This window comes from Bufo bufo, chromosome 4 (genome assembly GCF_905171765.1).
Source record: "Bufo bufo chromosome 4, aBufBuf1.1, whole genome shotgun sequence".
Taxonomy (NCBI): domain Eukaryota; kingdom Metazoa; phylum Chordata; class Amphibia; order Anura; family Bufonidae; genus Bufo; species Bufo bufo.
In genome coordinates, this window is record NC_053392.1 from 132,308,147 (window position 1) to 132,329,130 (window position 20,984).

General features: G+C 44.1%; 1 protein-coding gene across 1 annotated transcript in view; it reads right to left on the reverse strand.

Annotated features, from left to right (window-relative positions):
* Positions 1–20,984, reverse strand: part of KIF1A (kinesin family member 1A) — a 159,486-nt gene that overhangs the window by 75,066 nt on the left and 63,436 nt on the right. Inside the window, 4 exon segments of the mRNA XM_040427918.1 lie at positions 1,047–1,122; positions 15,398–15,477; positions 17,245–17,378; positions 19,222–19,364. Of these exon segments, the coding sequence (XP_040283852.1) occupies positions 1,047–1,122; positions 15,398–15,477; positions 17,245–17,378; positions 19,222–19,364 (433 nt within the window).

A 20,984-nucleotide genomic window follows, 5' to 3' on the forward strand; every position in this document is an offset into this window, starting at 1 on the left:
TCTGAAATGTGCAGTTCGCACAGCACAATGCCACAGATGTCACAATGTTTGAGGGAGTGTGCAATTGGCATGCTGACTGCAGGAATGTCTACCAGAGCTGTTGCCCGTGCAATGAATGTTCATTTCTCTACCATAAGCCGTCTGCAAAGGTGTTTCAGAGAATTTGGCAGTACATCCAACCGGCCTCAAAACCGCAGACCACGTGTAACCACACCAGCCCAGGACCTCCACATCCAGCATGTTCATCTCCATGATGGGCTGAGATCAGCCACCCAGACAGCTGCAGCAACAATCTGTTTGCATAACCAAAGAATTTCTGTACAAACTGTCAGAAACCGTGTCAGGGAAACTCATCTGCACGCTCGTCGTCCTCTTCGGGGTCTGGACCTGACTGCAGATCGTCGTCGTAACCGACTTGAGTGGGCAAATGCTCACATTCAATGGCGTCTGGCACGTTGGAGAGGTGTTCTGTTCATGTATGATTCCCGGTTTTCACTGTTCAGGGCGTGTGTGGTGTCGTGTGGATGAGCGGTTTGCTGACGTCAACGTTGTGGATCGAGTGGCCCATGGTGGCGGTGGGGTTATGGTATGGGCAGGCGTATGTTATGGACAACGAACACAGGTGCATTTTATTGATGGCATTTTGAATGCACAGAGATACCGTGACGAGATCCTGAGGTCCATTGTTGTGCCATTCATCCACGACCATCACCTCATGTTGCAGCATGATAATGCACGGCCCCATATTACAAGGATCTGTACACAATTCCTGGAAGCTGAAAACATCCCAGGTCTTGCATGGCCAGCATACTCACTGGGCATTGAGCATGATTAACACAGATTTAGACAGATGTGTGAACAATATTGGAGAGTAATGGGTCTTTTGTGTATGTAGAAAATGTTTCAGATCTTTGAGTTCAACTCATGCAAAATGGGAGCAAAACCGAAAGGGTTGTGTTTATATTTTTGTTCAGTGTATATATAGCAAATAAAGTAAAATAGAGAAGTTGGACATCAATAGGGGTCACAGAAATTCTTAAATGTACCTTTTTAGGTGAAAACACTCCAAGTGTTCCTCCATCCTCTCTCATGGCAACCCCCATCTCTGCCAGTAAGGCCTCTCTGTATGAACAAGAAGACAAACATAATATCAGACAAGACTCAGCAGAGGGAATTAGCTTGCCGTCTGAAGGAGGAGCTTTCTAGTCAGGATTGCATCAGCCACTTCACATTTAGCTCGGCCTGTTGTTAAAGGGGTTGTCTCACTTCAGTAAATGGCATTTATCATGTAGAAAAAGTTAATACAAGCTACTTACTAATGTATTGGTATTATCCATATTGCCTCTTTTGCTGGCTGGATTAATTTTTCCAGCACATTATACTCTGCTTGTTTCCATGGTTACAGACCACCCTGCAATCCATCAGTGGTGGTCGTGCACAACATACGAACATAGGAAAAAGCACCAGCCTATGTGCGCTCCCATGGTCCCGGCCACCAGAGAAGCTGAGGCTTTTTCCTATAGTGTGCAAGCACGACCACCACTGATGGCTCGCAGGGTGGTCTGTAACCATGGAAACGAGCAGTGTATAATGATGGAAAGATTTATCCAGCCAGCAAAGGAAGCAATATGGATAATAACTAGTGATGATCGAGCATGCTCGGCCGAACACCTGTTCAGCTCGAGCATCTCGATAGTCGGCACATGGCGGTACTCGGCCAAGTACCGCATGTGCTCGAGGCTCCATGCTCGAGTCTCCTCCCTGCACGTTTCTTGGCTGCTCCGGAAAAATGCACACGGAAAAATGCCCGTGTATTGCGGATCCACAAATGCGGTCTATTGTGTGTGACAGCAGCAATATATATTTTTAGTGCATCCTGCGCTAAATACCGTGTAATAGGCCGATGTGGACAGTTACATTATTTGCGCCACATCTCCTGTGTAAAGTGTGCGCATCCCTAAAATATCAGTGACATCCAGTGCACTTTTTCCGTAGACGTTGTCCGCTGCGGACAGTTAAATTATCCACGCCACATCTCCTGTTTAAAGTGTGCGCATGTTGTTGTTTTTTTTTTTTTTCGCCTTCTTTTCTCTGTGTTTTGTTCCTCTTCTCTCTCTCCCCTCCCCCTCTGGGGGTCTTCCAAGTACACTCTTGAGATGGGCAGATATATAAATAGCCTTCTATGAGAATTATATCTTGGAATATTAGGGGTTTGAGTAGGGGTGTAACAGGGGCGTAGCTAGAAATGCATGGGCCCCATAGCAAAAAGATTTTATGCCCCCCCACCCCTCCAAATCTATCGAGCCTCCCACCACCCCTTCCAGAGCTCCCACCCAAACACCCATCCTAGTTCTCCCACCGCTCAATGGGGACGGAGCAGCGGTCCAGCGAAATAGCAGCAGGACGGATCCGACAGGCTGAACAGCCTGCCAGATCCGTCCTGCCACAAGTGTAAAAGTACCCTTAGTCTGTCATATAAGGGGGGATAAGAAACCCCAGAACTAGAGTGTGCCCCCCAAAAGAAGGAAGGGGCGCCCTCCTTATCACTGCTGGCATCTCTTTTTAACTTCAAATCATCAGACTCTCACTTACTAATTACAGCACACACCCCTGTAGTGTCCACCATCAGACAGGGGAGGGAAGAAAACAAACCCCAGAACTAGAGTGTCAGTATGCCCCCCAAGTTGGGGGGCACACTCTAGTTCTGGGGTTTCTTCCCTCCCCTGTCTGATGGTGGACACTACAGGGGTGTGTGCTGTAAATTTGTAATTAGTGAGAGTCTGATGATCTGAATTCTGAAGTTAAAAAGAGCTGCATGCAGACCTGCAATGATAAGGAGGGCGCCCCTTGCTTCTCTTGGGGGCCCCACTCTGCAGGCAGCTCTTTATAACTTCAGAATTCAGATCAAGTATCTCATAAATCATAAGTTCTCACTTTCTTTCACTTACTTTTATTTAGAGCACACTAGTCACAGCAGGCAGCAGGCACAGACTGGCAGGACTGGAGACTGAAGTGGAGACCAGTTGAGGAGGAGGCAGGAGCACCGAGGCAGGAGTCCACCTCCCTCTGCTGCTTCTCCAACCTGGTGGCTGGCTGGCTCCAGTCCCACCTCCCTCCACTCAGGTACGCCCCCGGTCCGGCCCCCTCCACTGCCTACCTCTATCTGTGCTGCTCTGACTGCTCCTGACTCCTCCCCAGCCAGGCCCGAGCCGGCCTGGGCCACGGACAGACCGCCCACTAATTGTGCCCGCCCTCGGCCCTCCCCTAGCCTGTCCTGCAGCTCACAATGGTGCCGCAAGTCACCAGCAGCAGGCCCCACCCCCCCCATACACGCCCGCCGCGGCTTCAACTGAAGATCCAGAACTTAGGATTCCTGCGCTGCGGGCCTGGCACTAGTCTAGTGTAGTGGGCGGGCGGTCCGCGGCTTGGGCCTGGCTGCCTGTGTGTGTGTAAATAAAAAAAAATTAAAAAAATCAACAGAAGGCGGCCCGGACGGGCCCCCAGTGGCGTAGGGCCCCATAGCCACTGCTATGGTTGCTATGGTGATCCCTACGCCACTGGGGTGTAAAGAGAGTGGCAGTTTTTGATGCAATACATAGATTTTTACCTGCGATAGTCTGTTTACAAGAAACGCATCTGACAGGTGAAACGATAAATGGATTGGTTAGATCGTGGATACAGCACTCCTTTTACTCAGTCTACTCATCATATGCCAGAGGGGTGAGTGTATTAATACACCGGGATGTGGATATTAAAATAGGAGAATTAGACATAGATGGGGAGGGGCGATATGTTTTGATCGACTGTCTCTTGGAAGGAAGACCATGGGTAATTGCAAATGTCTATACAGGGAGTGCAGAATTATTAGGCAAGTTGTATTTTTGAGGATTAATTTTATTATTGAACAACAACCATGTTCTCAATGAACCCAAAAAACTCATTAATATCAAAGCTGAATATTTTTGGAAGTAGTTTTTAGTTTGTTTTTAGTTTTAGCTATTTTAGGGGGATATCTGTGTGTGCAGGTGACTATTACTGTGCATAATTATTAGGCAACTTAACAAAAAACAAATATATACCCATTTCAATTATTTATTTTTACCAGTGAAACCAATATAACATCTCAACATTCACAAATATACATTTCTGACATTCAAAAACAAATCAGTGACCAATATAGCCACCTTTCTTTGCAAGGACACTCAAAAGCCTGCCATCCATGGATTCTGTCAGTGTTTTGATCTGTTCACCATCAACATTGCGTGCAGCAGCAACCACAGCCTCCCAGACACTGTTCAGAGAGGTGTACTGTTTTCCCTCCTTGTAAATCTCACATTTGATGATGGACCACAGGTTCTCAATGGGGTTCAGATCAGGTGAACAAGGAGGCCATGTCATTAGATTTTCTTCTTTTTACCCTTTCTTGCCAGCCACGCTGTGGAGTACTTGGACGCGTGTGATGGAGCATTGTCCTGCATGAAAATCATGTTTTTCTTGAAGGATGCAGACTTCTTCCTGTACCACTGCTTGAAGAAGGTGTCTTCCAGAAACTGGCAGTAGGACTGGGAGTTGAGCTTGACTCCATCCGCAACCCGAAAAGGCCCCACAAGCTCATCTTTGATGCTACCAGCCCAAACCAGTACTCCACCTCCACCTTGCTGGCGTCTGAGTCGGACTGGAGCTCTCTGCCCTTTACCAATCCAGCCACGGGCCCATCCATCTGGCCCATCAAGACTCATTCTCATTTCATCAGTCCATAAAACCTTAGAAAAATCAGTCTTGAGATATTTCTTGGCCCAGTCTTGACGTTTCAGCTTGTGTGTCTTGTTCAGTGGTGGTTGTCTTTCAGCCTTTCTTACCTTGGCCATGTCTCTGAGTATTGCACACCTTGTGCTTTTGGGCACTCCAGTGATGTTGCAGCTCTGAAATATGGCCAAACTGGTGGCAAGTGGCATCTTGGCAGCTGCACACTTGACTTTTCTCAGTTCATGGGCAGTTATTTTGCGCCTTGGTTTTTCCACACGCTTCTTGCGACCCTGTTGACTATTTTGAATGAAACGCTTGATTTTCGATGATCACGCTTCAGAAGCTTTGCAATTTTAAGAGTGCTGCATCCCTCTGCAAGATATCTCACTATTTTTGACTTTTCTGAGCCTGTCAAGTCCTTCTTTTGACCCATTTTGCCAAAGGAAAGGAAGTTGCCTAATAATTATGCACACCTAATATAGGGTGTTGATGTCATTAGACCACACCCCTTCTCATTACAGAGATGCACATCACCTAATATGCTTAATTGGTAGTAGGCTTTCGAGCCTATACAGCTTGGAGTAAGACAACATGCATAAAGAGGATGATGTGGTCAAAATACTCATTTGCCTAATAATTCTGCACGCAGTGTATACCACCACCTTTCAAGTTGGAGGTCTTATAAAAAAATTCACGATTTTTTACTTAAGGTAGGGGATAAACCACTTGTAGTCATGGGTGATTTCAATAATGTTATGGATAGATGTACTGTAGAGTTGGGAACGTTCAAATTTTTAGCACGGGATCAAAATTAAAAAATATCACAGAGGAATTGGGTTGGATAGATATTTGGAGGGTAATGCACCCTAAATTGAAAAAGTACTCATAAAAGTTTATCACAAATTGATTTAGTCTTCACTAATGATATGGGTTCGTCCGAAATTGAAAAGGTCAATTATGGATAGCGTGGGATTTCGGATCATAACCCAATCATTATAAATATAAAAAAAAAAAAAGAAGAAGAAGAGGGATGCACATAAATTTTGGGTGGATAAATATAATGGGCATACACAATAAGATTTTGAAAGAGATAACAGAGTTTTTTTTATTGGAATGAAGGTTTAGCAGCAACCAATATAGTATGGGAGGCCACAAAGGCATATATCAGAGGGATTTTCACAAAATACACAGCAGAGTATAAACAAGAGCTAAGGAAAAAAATATTGGACATGGAACAAGAGGCGGAAAGATATGAAAATAAGTATACTGGAAACCCCACAGATAAAAATGATAAGGAATGGATAGAGGTAGTATCCAAACTGGAAGGTGAGCTGCTTCTACTGGCACAACAACAGAAAGAAAACTATGTGAGGGATATATATGTTTATGCACATATACCGGGTAAAAAGTTTGCGGCCTTGGTGGGGACCCAGATAAAAAAAAATTAATATATTCACTGTTTAGCAGATAAATCAGGCCACAAAACCACTGAACAAGTGGCTAAAATAGAACTGCTTAAAGAATACTTTCAAGATATGTATAGTAGTAAGATAAATAAGAACTCAGCACAAATACAATACTTTCTGGAGGTTACTACTATCTCTACGCTAACAAAAGAGCAAAGTGAAAAATTGGAGGTCCCCCTAAATGCCCTAGAAGTGGATAAAATACTGTCTAGCATCACCAGAAATAAGGCCCCAGGAATAGACGGCATCCCATTTGAAGTGTATGCTCATTATAAAAAAATACTAATCCCCAAATTACTGGAGATGTGGGAGGACTCGAGGAAGGTAGGGAAGCTGCCAGACTCATTGAGAGAAGCCCTAATTACATTGATTTTAAAACCAGGGAAAGACCCAACCCTTCCGGACTCATACTGTCCCATTTCACTAATTAATACCAACAATAAAATTCTGGCTAGGATCTTGGCAGCTAGACTTAGAAGTGTGGTCTCGGGACTTGTCCATGAGGATCAGACGGGATTTATGTCAGGCAAAACTACAACCGATAATGTTATGCGCTATTTTGTGAACACCCAGCTTGAACCCACGAATTGCGGCTAACGACTAATTGTTACCATAGATGCCTCAAAGGCATTTGACACTGTAGAATGGCCCTTTCTGTTTATAACATTGAAGAAAATGGGTTTTGGAGATAACTTTATATCATGGGTAAGGCTGCTGTATACTGAAATTTCAGCAAAAGTTATACTAAATAGGGAATACTCTGAGAATATTGGTATTGGTAGGGGGGTTAGACAGGGGTGTCCCCTTTCCCCCCTGCTTTTTGCTACAGCTATGGAGCCGTTGGCAGATATGATTAGGCAAGACGAAGAAATCGTGGGGTTTAGGTTTGGTGAGCACGAGGAAAAAATTGCTCTGTATGCGGATGATATTATGCTGTTTGTAGGTTCACATAGATCACTTACGAAGATTTTCCAGGTATTTGATCAGTACGGCAAGCATGCCGGTCTTAAGATAAATTGGTCTAAATCGGCCTGTGTCCTGATTGATCCTCTAAACAATTTTATACCAGGAGCATTGGAAATTAAGAAGAGCAATGAACCCGCTAAATATCTGGGTATTTAAATAACTCCAAATCCTAAGGAATATGTCCAGCTGAATGTGATCCCTAAAATACAAGAAATTAGGAAGAAAATAGACATATGGAAAAGATTATATGTCTCAATGGCAGGTCGGATCTCCTTAGTGAAAATATGCTTATTACCCTCCCTGAATTATATTCTGTGGAATGCACCGGCAATAATCCCCCCAAAAATATTTAAAGTAATTGCTAGTCTTTTAATGGATTTGATATGGCGAGGGGAAAAACCAAGGATAAAAGCACAAATATTGTATATCCATGAGAGGGAGAGGGGACTATCAGTCCCAGACCTGGAACTATATTTTATTTCCGGCCACATAAAAAACATGATAACGTGGAGTAACACGCAAAGATATAAATCCATGATAGTAGGGATTAATGCAAGGTTGGAGAACTGTACTATCTTTCATCAGGTGTGTTGGAACAACAGGGAAGTAGAAAGATACCGCTGTTTGAGCTGATGGAAAGGGTTTGGAAGGAAGCAAGGGCCTTCTGGACCCAGGCTGGACTACATGCTGACACCATATTGTGGGAGAATACCCACCTAATAGAACTAAAAGAAATTGAACAAGAGATTTGGTGGAAGCATGGAGTCTATAAACTGGGCCAGATATGGAGACATGGCGATATAATATTATACGAAGATCTTAAAAAGGAGTATGGTCTGGGTAATACAGAACTGTGGTTTTTCCACTTACAAATAAAACAAATATTGAGAAAGCTGCTGGGGCGGGGTACATTGATATCTACCCTTCCGCAGCCGTTAGTTGACATTTCTGGTTTAAAAACAGGGGGGAAATTAGTTTCCAAAATATACCAATGTCTTTTACAACAAAAGACTAAGAAGATAGCAGTAAACAGCTTAATGCATAAATGGCAAGATGCTATAAACCCCCAGCGAGAAGAGCAGCGAGAAGAGTTCTGGGATCTGGCTATACAGGGGAAAAATAGGATTTCAAAGAACTTTTCCCATAGAATTACCCAATTCAACATACTATATCGCCTCTATTACTCCCCCAAGTTTTTAATGAAGTGTTATAAACCCAAAGTCTTTAGATGTTTAAAGTGTGGGGAGATAGGGGTGGATGATGTTCACATACTTTGGACATGCCTAAAGATCCAAGAGTTCTGGAGAAAGGTCAGAGATAGAATAGAGCAATACCATCGGATTAAAGGGAACCTGTCACCTGGATTATGGGTTATGGGTATAGAGCTGAGGACATGGGTTATGGGTATAGAGCTGAGGACATGGGTTGCTAGATGGCCGCTAGCACATCCGCAATACCCAGATCCCATAGCTCTGTGTGCTTTTATTGTGTAAAAAAACCGATTTGATACATATGCAAATTAACCTGAGATGAGTCTGAGCTTGAAAATATGACTCTTCTCTGGTCACATGAGTAAGATATGACTCTTTTATGTTCATTTGCAAAAAAGGCGGGAAGTACAAAAATGCATAATACTTATTGAATTTGTCTGCAAATGAAATTAAAAGTGTAATTTATATGTTTAGGGTAACACAATGAACATTTAGAAACGCTCAGTGAGGGTAGCATAGTAGAGGCGACAGGTTCCCTTTAAAGTCCCTAGCCAATTCGAGATATGTATACTAGGAGTGATGGGGAAAATGGATATCTCTCAACATCGAGAAATAGCTTCCAAATTACTTTTTCAGGCTAGGAAGTGCATTATCCGACATTGGGGAGGTTGGTGCTGTACCCACGATCATGGAATGGGAGAATTTCGTTAGAATTTCATTGGTTTGTGAGGAAGCTCATCTGGTAAACAACAAGAAAAAATTTAGATTTTCTAGAATATGGCAGAAATGGTTGCTATAGGGACCTGTTCAGAGACGAGGGGAAATGGGTTGGGGCTGGAGGGTGGAGGCGAGAGAGGATGACTAGAGTGTTTTTTTTTTTTTTCAAGCATATATCACATTTAAATGAAGAAGGTGAGCAGTAAGGGACAGGGAAGTGGCCGTGATGCTGATGGTACACGCAGAGGCCTTGGCCCTGGGCGCGGAGAAACTGTGCCTGCTGCCAGACCACAAGAAAAACAATCATCCACGATACCTAGCTTCATGTCCTAGTTTGCAGGGCAGCGCAGGACACCACTCTTGAAGTCAGACCAGTGCGACCAGGTGGTCAGTTGGATTGCAGCAGATAATGCTTCCAGTCGGTTAAGCACCACCCTGTCTTCCACCAAGTCCAGTCTCAGTAGCCAGGAGTCTGGTCAACACAATCCTCACCCTGATCCGCCTTCCTCCCACCATGTACAGTCTAGCTAAACAAGTGATACCACACTCGGATATTCCGAGGACATCTTTTCATCGCCATTACTTGATTTGTCCCTCTCGCCAAGCACGCTTGAAGAGGGACATGAGATCTTGTGCTCTGATTCCCAACCTCTTGAGCATTCACAGTCACAAGAACAGGACTGTGGGGAACGGCATTAAGTGCTTAATGAGGTGGATTATGATGAGACACAGTTGCCAATGAGTCAACCCCAATTACTGTCTCAAGAGGTTAATGAAGAGGATGAGACACAGTTGTCAATCACTGAGGTTGTGGTTAGGTTAACAAATCAGGAGGATGATCAGAGTAAGAAGTGGAAGAGGAGGTGGTGGACAATGAGGTCACTGACCCAACCTGGGAAGGTGGAAAGCCGAGCGAGGACAGCAGTACAGAGGGGGAGGGATCTGCAGCACCGCAACAGACTGGAAGAGGCAGTGGGGTGGCAAAAAGGAGAAGGTGGGCCACACCAAACAGGCCCGCAACTGTGGAATTCTCCCGTGCCAAGGGGTAGATGTTCCGCAGTATGGCGCTTTTTGGAGGAAAGTGTGGACAAAAGAATAGTAATTTGCAACCTGTGCCATACGAAATTGAGCCGAGGCGTGAACACTAGCAAACTCACCACCACCAGCATGATCCGCCACATGGCATCCAAGCACCGTAATAAGTGGGACGAACGCCTGTGTCCACAATCTGTGTCTGCGGGTCACACCACTGCCTCCTCTTCCCCTATGTTATGTGCTGGCCAATCCCCTGTTGAAGGCGCAGGTCCGGATGCCGCCCGCCCTGCACCTGGACCTTCGCAAGCACCATAAGCGACCACATCAACTTCCATGTCCCAGCGCAGCGTCCAAATGTCCTTACCCCAGGCCTTTGAACACAAGCGAAAATACCCAGCTACCCAGAGGCCATAGCACTAAATGCTCAGCTTTCCAAATTACTGGCCCTGGAAATGCTGCCATTTAGGCTTGTGGACACTGAGGCCTTCCACAGCCTGATGTCAGCGGCCGTCCTGCATTATGCAGTCCCCAGCCGCCACTATTTTTCAAGGTGTGCCGGGCCCGCCTTACACCAACATGTGTCCCGTAACATCACACGTGCCCTGACCAACGCAGTTACTAGGAAGGTCCACTTAACCACGGATACATGGACAAGTGCTTTCGGCCAGGGATGCTACATTTCCCTGACGGCACACTGGGTGAATGTTGTGGAGGCCGGGAGTGAGTCATACCCTGGGATAGCACAGGTGCTACCGACACCAAGAATTGCGGGCCCTACGTCGATCAGGGTTTCCGCCAGCACCTACGTTAGTGGCTCCAAACCCCACTTCTCTGCCTCCTCCTCCACTTCCACCTCCGATTTATCCACGTGCAGCACCAGTCAGTCATCAGTCGGTAGCTGGAAGCAGTGTAGCACTGCAGTGGGGAAGCGTCAACAGACTGTACTGAAGCTGATATGCTTAGGGGACAAACAGCACACCGCCGCAGAGCTGTGGCAGGGGATAAGAGACCAGATTGAGCTATGGCTCTTGCCACTTAACCTACAACCAGGCATGGTTGTGTCTAATAATGGCCGTAACTTGGTGGCGGCTTTAGAGCTCGGCAAGCTCAGACACATCCCATGCCTAGCCCAGGTGTTGAACCTTGTGGTTCAGCGGTTTCTCAAAACCTACCCCAATTTGCCTGAGCTACTGGTGAAGGTGCGCCGCATGTGAACATTTCTGCAAGTCATCAACAGCTTCAGCCGGTCTGTCAAAGCTGCAGAAGCTCTTTAAATTGCCAGCTCATCAGCTGTTGTGAGACATGAGCACGCACTGGAACTCCACGTTCCACATATTGGCAAGGCTTTGTGAGCAGCAGAGAGCAATAGTGGAATACCAACTGCAACATGGTCATTGTCTTTCCAGTCAGCTTCCGCTATTCACAAGTGAGGAGTGGGCATGGATGTCTAACCTCTGTGAGGTTTTAAGAAACTTTGAGGAATCAACACAGATGGTGAGCGGCGATAACGCTATTATCAGCGTAACCATCCCATTTCTGTGTCTACTCAAACGCTCGCTGCTCACAATTAAGGACGACGCTTTGCATGTGGAAGAGGTGGAAATGGGGTAAGACATTACAGAGGGTGATAGCCAGTCCACCCTCAGTTCGTCTTCTCAGCGGGAATTGGACGATGAAGAGGATGAGGAGCAGGAGACGGTTGCCTCCGCTACAGAGGGTAGTACCCATCGAAGTTTAATTCCATCTGTTCTGCGTGGGTGGGCAGAAGAGGAGGAGGAGATTGAGAGTGATCCTCCTGATGACGACAGCGCAGTCTTGCCTGTTGGTACTCTGGCACACATGGCTGACTTCATGTTAGACTGCCGTTCCGGCGACGCGTGTTATACACATTTTAAACAACACGGATTACTGCTTATTCACCCTTCTCGACCCCCACTACAAAGAGAGCTTCTCATTTCTCATTCCTCTGGTGGAGAGGACGAGCAAAACGGTACAATACCAGAAGATCCTTGTTGAAAAATTGCTCCAAAAATTTCCAGCTGACAACGCTGGCGGCAGAGTCCGTAGTTCCTTGGCCAATCGAGGAGGGGAGACATGGGGAACACACAGCAAATACAACAGAGGCAGGGCAACACTCTCCAAAGCCTGGGACAGTTTCATTGACACCCCGCCAGCACCCTCACCCTGATGCGCGGCCTAGTGTCACAAGGAGGGAAACATTTTGGAAGATGGTGAAGAAGTACATAGCAGACCGTGTTAGCGTCCTCAATGATCCCTCAGTGCCTTACAACTACTAGGTGTCCAAACAGGTTTTGTCTGAGCGGGTATTTAGTGCTGCTAGTGGCATTATAGCAGATAAGAGTATCCGCCTGTCAACTGAAAATGCCGATAGGTTGATTCTTATTAAAATGAACAAGGCCTGGATTGACCATGACTTCTCGACTCCACCAGAGGAAAGCTGATGAAAATAAAGGCACTTTAAATGTGTTTGTAATGTACTGAATACACTGTATTCCCATGCACCCCTTCCACCACAAACAAGGGTATATGTTTGAATCTTCCTTTTCTCATCCTCCTTCTGCTCTTCCATCATATCACCACATGCTTATTCATCGCATATAATGCCCTTCGCATATAATGTTTTACATGGTCAGCTCAGCTGCAGGCCCTCTCATATAATTTTTTAAAGGGTCAGCTCACCAGCAGGCCCTCGCATATAATTTTTTAGAGGGTCAGCTCACCATCAGGCCCTCGCATATAATGTTTTACAGGGTCAGCTCACCAGCAGGCCCTCGCATATAATTTTTTAGAGGGTCAACTCACCAGCAGGCCCTCGCATATAATGTTTTACAGGGTCAGCTCACCTGAAGGCCCTCGCATGTAATGTTTTAGAGGGTCTTTACTTTATTGTTATTTGAAAATACACACTACAAAAAAGAAATAATTTGTTAAAATTGTCAGTGTCACAGTGTGATATGGGATTTTATCGGAGTGATGTGATGGCATTCAGAGGGTGTGATTACATGCACAGTAATTTGGTAGGATCCCTTGATAGGGTATACCTCATCCCACCATTTGATGTGGGATGGTGTTGACGCTGGCAGTTGTTAAGCAGATTCCTGGCAGTGGATGACTGCGGTACACTGGTGAAAATTTCTCTCCTGCCACAATTTCTTTGCTAAATGGTCCCTATCTACAAGGTTACCAACCAGCTAACATTGTTGCAGCTCCCGTATTTGTAGCTACTTGTATACACCGCAGGGCTGTCAGTGATTCACCAGTCTTCCTAACCACTATCTGCCCTCCTCTCTAAACTCTGCTAACACTGCACTGCGTCCTCTATTGCTATCTCATAGAACGTATGAGTGGCCGCTGCAATCTAAATTCCTGTAGCCTCACACTCTCTCCTTGTATATTCAGCTGCTGTCTGCAGCGTATTATTGGCAGTTTCCCTTTCACTGTTCACTGTGTTAAAAGTCGTTCTATACCACCCCTCCCGACATGTTTCGCCACTGACTGTGGCTTCGTCAGGGGATGCGGGGTATACATAAATAAAATCCGATAAAATCCCATATCACACTGTGACACTGACAATTTTAACAAATTATTTCTTTTTTGTAGTGTGTATTTTCAAATAACAATAAAGTAAAAATTTTTAACATTAGTTAGGGACCCCTACAGGGATTCAAGGTCTTGCTAGACCATTGTTGCATTTATACAAATATCCCGAGGGTCTCTAAAAGGGACTTTGATTAAAAATGTTTTAGAGGGTCAGCTCACCTGCAGGCGCTCACCTACAACCTTTTAGAGGGTCAGCTCACCAGCAGGCCCGCACCTAAAACCTTTTACAGGGTCAGCTCACCAGCAGGCCTGCACCTCAAATATTTTACAGGGTCAGCTCACCTGAAGGCCCTCGCATATAATGTTTTAGAGGGTCAGCTCACCTGCAGGCCCTCACTACAACCTTTTAGAGGGTCAGCTCACTAGCAGGCCCACACCTAAAATATTTTACAGGGTCAGCTCACCAGCAGGCCCGCACCTAAAATCTTTTACAGGGTCAGCTCACCAGCAGGCCCTCACATCTAATTTTTTACAGGGTCAGCTTCCCAGCAGGCCCTCGCATATCATTTTTTACAGGGTCAGGTCACTAGCAGGCCCTCGCATATAATTTTTAACAGGGTCAGCTCACCAGCAGGCCTTCAACTAATTATACCTAATAGGTAATTTGCGCGCATGCTGCCTTGCTTGGATGTGGTAGCCGTAGCTGTTTCTCAGGCTCCCTCTTCAGAATCGAACCCTGATTCCCCGTTACCCGTAGTCACCATGGTTTGCGCTGACAATAACATAGAAAGTTGATAGGCCAGACATCCGAATGGATTGTCGCCGTCACGGAGACGTGTGATCGGCCCCAGGTTATATAGAGTCACCAAAGCGGCAGTAGGCCCTCATCCATAATGTTTTAGATGGTCAGATCAGCAGGCCCTTGCTCCAAATGATTTTGAGGGTCACCAGCAGGTCATCAATCATAATTTTTCAAGGCTATGTATGATGCCCTCCTTTATGTGTAACAAAGGGTGTATTGTACTGCCGGTTCCTTGTAATTTTTGGCAGCCCTTTCACTTAGTGCATAGGCTTTATGGGTGTAGGAGTCCCACTACATGAACAATTGTACCACAATGTGAATGAGGCCCTCCTTTATGTGATGTACAGGTTGTATCGGAGTGCCTCTTCGTTGTAATTTTAGTAAATATACAGGAAAGAATGTTTCCTAACAATTTTTTTGCTAAAATCGATTTTATCTTTGGTTTGGTGCGAAGAGAATTTGGAAGAGACTGGACTGTGACTTGCCTTGGAACCGTGTCTTGATATCATTCTGCACGTCATCAAAAAGAGACTTGTTCATTTCCTACAATGGGCCTGGTTACTGACTCCAGCTCCTACTCACCTTGCCTTGCACCCATACAAAACATTAACACCAGGGGCACCCCAACTTCTATCAGGCAGGAGCCCCAACATCAGTGTGTGCACTGAGGAAAGAAAGGGTGCACCCTCCTATTACTGTCCTTGCCCTAGGTGTGAGGATTGCCACTGAATACTTATTGCAGCCAGAGCCACTACCACTCCCATCCACTGCTCCCCGGCGCTTGCGGCTCATACTCAGACTACCCTTGTTCAGAACAATTATAACTTTATTAGGAAACATTTAGTCACATGCCCATGTCCAATATTTGATTATCTGAAGTGCTTTTCAATTACCTGTCCATACGTATAGCCTCTGTGCGCCGCAGCTTCTCTTCCCACGTCTCATTGAGCTCAGCAATAATTTTCTCAGTTTCCTGTTTCATGAGTTTGAGAATGAAAGGCCAGTCATTGAAAGTAAGTACAGTATGTGCAGTATTAGTAATTTAGATAAAGCATTTCCCATAGTACCCATCAGAAATAGTACCTTTGCTGACAACAAATGGTAAACTGTTCTTACAAAGAAAATGAACCTATTAGAATTTTGATCAGACCTTCATCAAAGTCACAGAAATAGAAGTGGGGGGGGGGGGGGTATTCCCATCTCATAATGGGTATTGCCATGTTAGTCTTGTCTCACTAGGACAGACCATCATTAGATGACTAGTGGAAGTCCAACCTCTGGGACACGTGGCAATACCAAGCATGAAGGGGCTGCAGCATTAAATCAGAGCTGAGCTTTTGTAGCTCTTTTCCTCTGTACATCAGCACCCCCGGTCACCCACTGGAGTGGAGCTGTACTGCAGTTACCTGCACTGCCACTGGACAGGCAATGATGTGCAGGGAAAGACTTACAGGGGTTGCAGCTGTAATTCAACATTGTAGCCCTTTCATTTTCAGGGTCGATAAAGGTCCAAAAAGTTGACCCCACAGATCATAATGTGATGACATGTCCTAATAATGCACTAATTCAATGCATTTGTCCACCTCAGTTTTTTCTGAAACAGGACTCCAAATCCCCTGCATATGTCTGTAGCTACCAATAAAGTGGTTGTCCTAAAATTAGATGTTAATGTAATATAATTCAACATGAAAAACAAATTACTTTTGTAGTTTACTTTCTGCTCCAGTTGTGAGATATGAACTTTACTTCATTATAATGGGGTGCCCTAGAGTTTAATCTGCAGTAATCCACCTACTGAGCTGAATGAGCAATTCACAGGTGCTCAGTTCTATCCAAAAAATGCAAACAAGAGGGTGCAGTGATGCAGAATAATCTGCCTCTGCAATCTGTGACAGTTACAAGGAGCAGATCTCGAAATTGTGACAGTTACAGGGAGAGAAATGCAGCAGAAAGTAGACACTCCTAAATGGTGACAGTTATAGGAAGAGGGCTGCAAAAGAAAGGACACCTCCTAAATTGTGACAGTTACAGGGAGAGAGCTACAGCAGAAAGGACACCCCCTAAACTGTGATGTTACAGGGAGAGAACTGCAGCAGAAAGGACACCCCCTAAACTGTGATGTTACATGGAGAGAGCTGCAGCAGAAAAGACACTCCCTAAACTGTGACCGTTACAGGGAGAGAGCTGCAGCAGAAAGCACCCACACTAAATTATAACAGTTGCATGAAAAGAGCTGCAGCACACACTGGATTATGCTGCCATTGTGAAGAAAATCTAGCAGAGCAACTGGAGCAATGAATGGAATGAGCCTGGATCCATGTGAGGTAGAGGGCTGGTTCTTGATTTGTTAGAAAGAGATCACCATGTTCTATATGATGTCCGATTTTCATTTTTTGCTTTGGTATAAACCCTTTAAAGGCATACTGTAATGCATTCAACTCAGTAATAGAACTATGATAAAAGTCAAGCTCTTTGGCTCACCCTAGTGGTGACTGCATGGAGCCAGAATTAATTAATTTATGCCAATGCAAGGGATTTGAAGTCTTTGTGACTGATGACTGCTATAAAGTAATATTATGATACTAATTCACTGCAAATGTTAGACCTAAAAATATTCACAAGCCACATATCAGAAAAGTGATGGAGACATGTATTACTTTAAATCTTAATAACTACAATATACATTTTTGGAAAATAGTTACATAGAGCACATATAGCAGGGTGTATTTGTAAAGTATACCTTGAGCCTCTCGATAGCCTCTTCACTTCCAGGTGTGAATGCAAGGCGTTCATGTAGGCTGCAGACAGATGCAGCTCGACTGGACAAACCAGACATAGAGGATGAAGGACTCATACCCGTTAGGGCATTCACTGCTGTGAAGAGATTGTCAGGAGCATGACGCGTGTGTAGGACATTGGCATTGTCCACAGGACACACATCTATAAAGAGCAGAAGCCAAAGAGAGGGGGGATACCGAACAAGATGGATACGGAAAGTGCAGACAAGAGGGACACAAATGGTGCAATGTAATGTACAAATCAGTGGGGTATATTGAGATGAGACAAGAGGTGAACATCAAGAAAAAGAACAAAGGAAAAATAAAGAAAAGAAAGGCAAATGTTTATTGAAGTGTAAGAAAGATATGAAACCAAGGAGAAGAGTACATGGCATGGGAGAAGATAGAAATAAAAAAATAAGATGCAGAGGAAAAGTGAGGGTTTTGGAAAGTTTATATAAGTGGACAGGAAGGATTCAGGACAAGCAGAGAAGCGAGAAAAAAATCATAGTTTGGATGCTGTAGATATATCACATGAGAGGAGACAAGGAACCACAAATATTATGTAGCATATGATACATCACACGCTCTAACCAGCGCACCAGTGTACCAGATTATAGCTGTACTTCAGAATTATAATTGGAATATAGAAATTAGACATGTAGATTAGGCCAGGGCTAGGTGGTTATTATATAAACTATATGGCTATGACACAACATGTAGTAAAAACACCAAATAGAAAATAGAATCAGGACCATGTAACAGAAGTAATGGCACATAGCTCCATTAAACCTGGTCATAGTTTATCAAGGTCTATACATAGAATAGTCTATCCCCAGTCAAACCTTGGACATTTAGGTAAGCTTGCAGTTAAAGGGGGTTCTAACTAAAGACATTTATGCCATAAATATAATTGGATGGGATGGGGGGATATATTTCTGAGACCTCCACGTTTTCAGAATGAATGAATGAGGCATAAGTGATCCACCAGGAGAAGCTTTCTTGACTGTTTCTCCCAAAGACTTGAATGGAGAGAGCCACAGATATTCACGGATAGTCACCTTCCTAGTCAGTTTCTACCTGGATGTGACAGTTGCCCAACCTGAAGATATGCGGGTCAGGAGACTTCTCCCAATTACTGGGGATATGCCATAAACATTTATAGGGAAACCCTTTAACAATGGTGGTCTTTTCCCAATGTCTCACTCACAAGCTCAGGAATCAGAAATTTTTTGGTGCTTAATCTGAACAGCCTCTTTAGTTGCACCTATGCCTTTCTACAAAATAGGAAAAATTGGCGATTTCCTTTCCCTGACCTACGAAATGGTGGCTCTATGGGTTTAAGGAGTCATAATAGATTTCATTTTTCCCATATAATAAATATATACACATTTGGCATCTGGTTAGCCATTTCCGCCTGAGATCCATTTTTTCAGACAGAAAAAAGTACTGCATGAAGGACTTTTTTCAGCCTGAAAAAAACTAATCTCAGCTGTAAATGGCTAAAACGGATGCCAAATGTGCATAATGGATTCGTTTTTTTACAAGATCCTGTTTTTTTCTGTTCTCCTGACGGATCAGAAGAACGGAAAATGAAACGGTGATGTAAAGCCAGCCTAAGCTTGCCATGAGGACAGGTTGAGTAGCACTTAGAGGCATGGTGTGTACCTAAAGGTTGAGAACTTAGGGTTTATCTTATTTTGTGACATTCTATTACTTGTCATAACTAGAGATGAGCAAATCGATATTAAGTAGGGAGGAAGAAGGAGGGAGGAGGAAAGGCAGATGTCTAGATTTTATTTGTACCCAAATCTAATTGGTTGGTCCATTCAGAACCAAATCGAATCGAAAAAGATTTGTTCACCTCTAGTGAAAAAATTATATGGAAAGCACATAATGTGATCTTAAGTGCATGTTGTAGTTCATGATGGACCACTCACTGTCAATAATGTCAGACAGCCCCTGGGCTCCCAGCAGCTCTCTCAGACGTGCCACCTCATCCTTAAGTTCACGGATCAGACGATTATTTGGATCTTCATTGATAACAGCATTGCATCGGATCTGTTTGGCACGGTCAGCATATCTGCAAGGAGATACCACATCTATTGTAGACTGTTTAAGTGATGGAGAGACTATTCAAAGTATGGCGGTAATAGCCAGGCTCCACGTAGAGAAGGCAGAGATATTTTGTACCATCCCAGCCTTTTCCATCTCTGTATACACAGCGCCCAATGACCACTGTGTCTACAGATCAGGCAGCAGCAATTCTGCTACCTGCTCTGGTCCTAGTGATCTGCATGAGATGCTGGATCTTAACAGACCCAGATCAGCTCTGCAGTGCATGTCACGAGGCTGCATGCAGCGTATAACTGGGGATAATATGTCAGCCCCAGTTACAGGAGGCATACGGCTCTACCCCAGTCCACTGTAAAATGTATATCCCCTGTATCAAAACCACTTTAACTGAATGGGGATACAATTTTAAAATGCTATTTAGTTGCACTTAAAAAATATCTAAAAATGTGAAAAACAGATTTTTCCTATTTTTTTATCATTTTTCTGGATATAAAAAATAAAAAAATACTACAATAAAGATGGCATAAAAAGAAATCCTGATGTATCACAAAAAAACGCAGAAATTATTTGAATGACTAAATGAAAAAGGTTATTACCTTTGAAGCCACATGTACTAAAAAATAAAATGAAAATGTGTCTAGTCAGAAAGGGGGTAAATGACCCAGTCTTGAATTGGTTAAAAGCTATGGACACCTTTGGGGCAATTCTTTTATTATTGCATTCTACTTATTTAGAATTGATATTTTTTTTTTCCAATTGGTTTTTATTAAAAATGTTTAGCCTTTAGTTTTAGCACATCTGAAGACTGTAGCTTCTCCTTCTCAGGCTACTTTCACATCTGTGGGAGATCCATTATACTTAATGAGGCCGGCTGGCATTCTGTTTGCATCCGGCAGTGCTGGATCCGGAGAATTCTGGCAGGCTGTTCTCTGCCGTAACAGCCTGCCAGAATCGTTGCCACAGATGTGAAAGTAGCCTAAGTGAATTCTATCAAAGAACTGCTCTGATGGCTCAATCTGTAACCCTTATCTGTACTTACCTAACAGCTGATACACACTCATTTTAGCTATGTATGTAAACCCCTTTTCATATGTACAGTGCCGTGAAATGTATGGCGCTTTATTAATAAATAATAATAATAATAATAATACATACAGTACTTATCAAACATATACAAATATGGCTTAAATGAGTTTCAGGAAGATAAGTGCTACAGATCCAGCCAACAGAGCAACATCTCTGATGGAATTTACTACGAAGGAGAATCAGCAGTCTGCAGATGCAGTAAAACTGAAGGCTTTAGAAGACAAACTGCTGAATATGTTTAATAATGAGAGTAACATAATTTGTAAAGCTGAAAGAAAGACATTCGTCCATCCAGTTTAGCCTGTTATTTTGCAAGTTGACCCAGAGGAAGGCAAAGCCGCTCATGAGGTTAAAGCCAATTTTTCAAACTTTAAAGAAAAAATAATTCCTTCCCTGGATCAAACGACTCTTCTCCAGAAATCTAATATCTTGTCACGATCAGTGTGGGGGGAAATGACCACACTGAACACAGGAGGGAAGGGGAACAGTAACTGGTACTGGAAACTAATGAAGGAACAGGACACCTCCTAAACAACCTTGA